The sequence below is a fragment of the Mytilus californianus genome, unplaced genomic scaffold (assembly GCF_021869535.1).
Source record: "Mytilus californianus isolate M0D057914Y unplaced genomic scaffold, xbMytCali1.0.p SCAF_8, whole genome shotgun sequence".
NCBI classification, from domain to species: Eukaryota; Metazoa; Mollusca; class Bivalvia; order Mytilida; family Mytilidae; genus Mytilus; species Mytilus californianus.
Window position 1 is genome coordinate 75,590,037 of NW_026262734.1, and position 3,629 is coordinate 75,593,665.

The following is a 3,629-nucleotide window of genomic DNA, read 5'->3' on the forward strand; positions in this document are numbered from 1 at the left end:
TGACGATTTCTCTATATTGCTAATAGTATAACATGAATGAGTTTTCAAAACTAAAATTAATTGACATACAACAATTAACACTAGAATGTTGATAATAACAAATCTACGCAACTTTAATGCATACGTTCATATATTTTTCATGAAATATTGTATTTCTTTTGTTCTCTTCCTTCATAGTTGCTATTTAACAATAATCAGCTCGCTTAAGTATCAATTTTATATAATTTCAGTCATTGAAGCATAAACAGACTTTCTCGCTTCAAACGCATTTTCCTACATTTTATAGCGATGTAAATTACAGAAAGAACGTGACAATTCATTTTAAATGGCAAACGCTTGTACATGCTTATGTTTAGCATAAATATCAAGTATATTTGTGATAAAAGGCAGGGCTACCCGTTAATTGGTAGTCAACAGTTTGAGTATTGGTTAACGTAGGTTTAAAAGGTATGAGAATAAATCGATGTCACAGAACACAATCCTGTTTTTATTCACTATCTATTTTCTTCTAGAACTGTTGACAGTGGAAATATCAAAGAGCACACCTTTGATTGGATGATAAAGTTTCAACTCTTTTTAGAAAAAATAGGATGAAGAAGGAAAATGTATCATTTGCCACCTGAGAGTGATTCCGGAAACATCATAACGAAAGTAGTTAAAATCATATAGATGGATATTAAATGACTTTTTGATACCTTTCGACGAAATCTAGATAACAATGCCAACACAACCTGTCTACAGCTTTAGAACAAGGCTGCGGATGTTCACAGAGTACATATCATCATCCGTTTCATATTTATCATGCATAGCACAAGCTGGTTGTTTTGATGGTTGCAAAATAGATATTATTTTTCTACTCTACAATATTGGTGATGCTCTTCTTGATGCAATACTTCGTCCAAATATACCTCAGATCGTTTGTACTTCGATGTTCCCTGATTACCATGGGAAATGTCATCACATCGAAGAACATAGCGATATAGAAGATATAGTCCAGAAAGAGGCAACAACTTACTTGATACTTCACAAGCTCCTCACAAACTGTCCAGCATTAGTACTAGGCATGTTTTGTGGCGCATGGAGTGACAAATATGGCCGAAAACTTCCATTTGTGATGCCTAGTACAGGAACTATATTTGCTGTCTTATTTTACATGGGAGCGAACATGTCAGCTAGTGGTGCTTTGCCGTCTTTTCTAATCGGATCAGTGGTCCATGGGTGCTTCGGAAAAACCGCAATGATTACAATGGCCGCCAACAGTTATGTAACGGATATTACAGACGCCGAAAAAAGAACAAAGAAGTTAGGATTTTTAGCTGCTATGCAGTTTATAGGTATGTGTTTTGGTTCTTTACTAGGTGGTGTATTAATCGACACTACATCAATTCTGATAACATACTTGATGGTTTCTGTACTTAATATACTAGTCGTCATTCTAGCTCTAGGTATTCTCAAAGAAACAATTCAACCCATTGATGAAGGCGATTGCTTGCCATGCAATTCTTTTTGTCAACTCAGCAATGTCACGGATTCTATAAAGGTGCTGACAAAGGAACGAGAAGGCAACAAAAGAAAAGGTATCATTGCCTTATTCGCCGTTCTACTGCTTCATCAGACCTGTAGAACTGGTCTGACCGACGTGACGTTACTTTACACTGAAAGGTCCCCTCTCAGCTGGCCAACGTCATGGTTTGGATATTTATCTGCTTTAGATAATGCTTCTATGGGTGTGGTGTTACTAGTATTTCTACCAGTCTTCTCTAACTACCTGAAGTTAAATGATGCAACTATAAGTATGATTGGAATGTTATGTGCATCGATTCGATTTTTGATCTTGGCATGGAGTGAAGAATCCTGGATGGTATGGGTTGCTGTGATTGTTGGGTCACTTGCTGGAATAATTAACTCTCCCGTCCGTTCACTTCTAAGTAAACTGGTCCATGAAAATGAAATTGGAAAGATGTTTTCCATCTTAGGAACCGGTGAAACGATAGCAAAATTTACGGCGGTCGTCTTTACATCAATATATGGTTATACCCTAAATATTTTCGCGGGAATGCCTTTCGTAATAGCGGCCATATTGTATACTGTGATGATTCTTTTAGTACTCTTAATGCATGTCAAATTCAAATCTGATCGTTGTGAGGATTTCGAGTCTAAGGCAGATATGAACGGTAGTGCAAAACACGAGACGTCATCCGATAATACCCAAGAGGTTAGATTAGAAATGAATAATATAGGAAACCATTCGGATGAATGTCCTAATTATCAGACAAATCATGCGAATAATCACCTGAATCATTTGGGAAACCATTCGGAACATTTTGGACCTTATAGTAAGTGAGTTTTAATAGGATGTTACTCACATGTGATCTCGTATTACACACTTTAAAATTTATTGTACAGCTTTAAATACTTAAATACTATTTTTGTGTACTACAGTTGATTTTGAATACAATTATTTTTGATTTTTTCAAGTTTATTGTGTTTTTTTTTCTTTGTATATGGCATTAGAGATGAACAAAATGTTACTAAAAAATAACCAAAGAAAACAAAAACACGTAGCCATATTACCAAATATATCCTCAAGCAATCATGAAAAAAATGGAAACTAAAGATACCAAAAATGTAGTATTTTTAATTACATGATAATATAAAATGCTTATGTTTTAGAGGATTAGAACCATAGAAAAATTATTGTTTAAATTTTCAATCGCAATAGATTGCTCCTGCCTGCCTACCGGCCTGTCAACATTTCGATCTTTGATAATTTTTTTAATCGAAATAAGAACCCAAAGCTTTCTGCCGCCTCGTTTAAAGATGTAAAATGCACAATTTTTCTGTGAGTCAATAATTGTAACAATTCTCTTAAGAACAAAATTATAATTATGAAGAATTATTTATTTATATTTATCGATCTAGTATAGGTTGTAAAACAAATTTATAATTAAATATCGACAGACAACATTATATAAATAATATAAAGTACTGATCAGTAACGGAGGTAAAAGGTAGAAGATAAAAACATATTTAGGTATAAAAGAATAAAAGGCCATACGCGTGAAATAAGGGGGGTCTGGTCGTCTGTTGATAGTGACTGAAAAAAATGTAATCTTTATGTGAAGAGCAGAAATATGGAAGATTAGAAATAGATTTTTTTTCATTAACTCTGCGTCCTGAGTTTTTCCTTTATTCTGTCGAGTTACCCCAATCTCTTGAAATACATACACCAACAACGTTTACTGTGAAATGATTGCTAACTAAATAATTCTTTAGCAATATTTTGTAATGGAAAAATCATACACATGCCATGTCATATTTTCATACTCCAACTTTGATGAAATAATTTTGCGTTTTTCAAAACAAGTTATATTCAGTTTTTTTTTTATTTTACGGAATCGGATCTTGAAATGTTTTTCTCTTCGGAATCTAACAATCTACGTATTTCTTCTCTTCAGAATCTAACAATATTCGTATTTCTTCTCATTTATAAATTTGAAGTCACACATTCTGCGACTTTTGATTTGAAAATGAAATTCCGATTATATAATCTTCATTGATATACGAATTGAAAGCAAATATACAAATTTTCAAATTGAATAGTATGCCTTAAAGCCAAAGAACAAGGC

The 3,629-nt window shown here is 33.5% G+C and overlaps 1 protein-coding gene across 1 annotated transcript; it reads left to right on the forward strand.

The window, feature by feature from the left end:
* The first annotated feature begins 380 nt into the window (after positions 1-380).
* LOC127712477 (proton-coupled folate transporter-like) lies at positions 381-2,472 on the forward strand. Its single transcript, XM_052218930.1, has one exon. It carries the CDS (start codon positions 719-721, stop codon positions 2,342-2,344), a length of 1,626 nt encoding a protein of 541 aa, XP_052074890.1. The 5' UTR covers positions 381-718; the 3' UTR covers positions 2,345-2,472.
* The last annotated feature ends 1,157 nt before the right edge of the window (positions 2,473-3,629 follow it).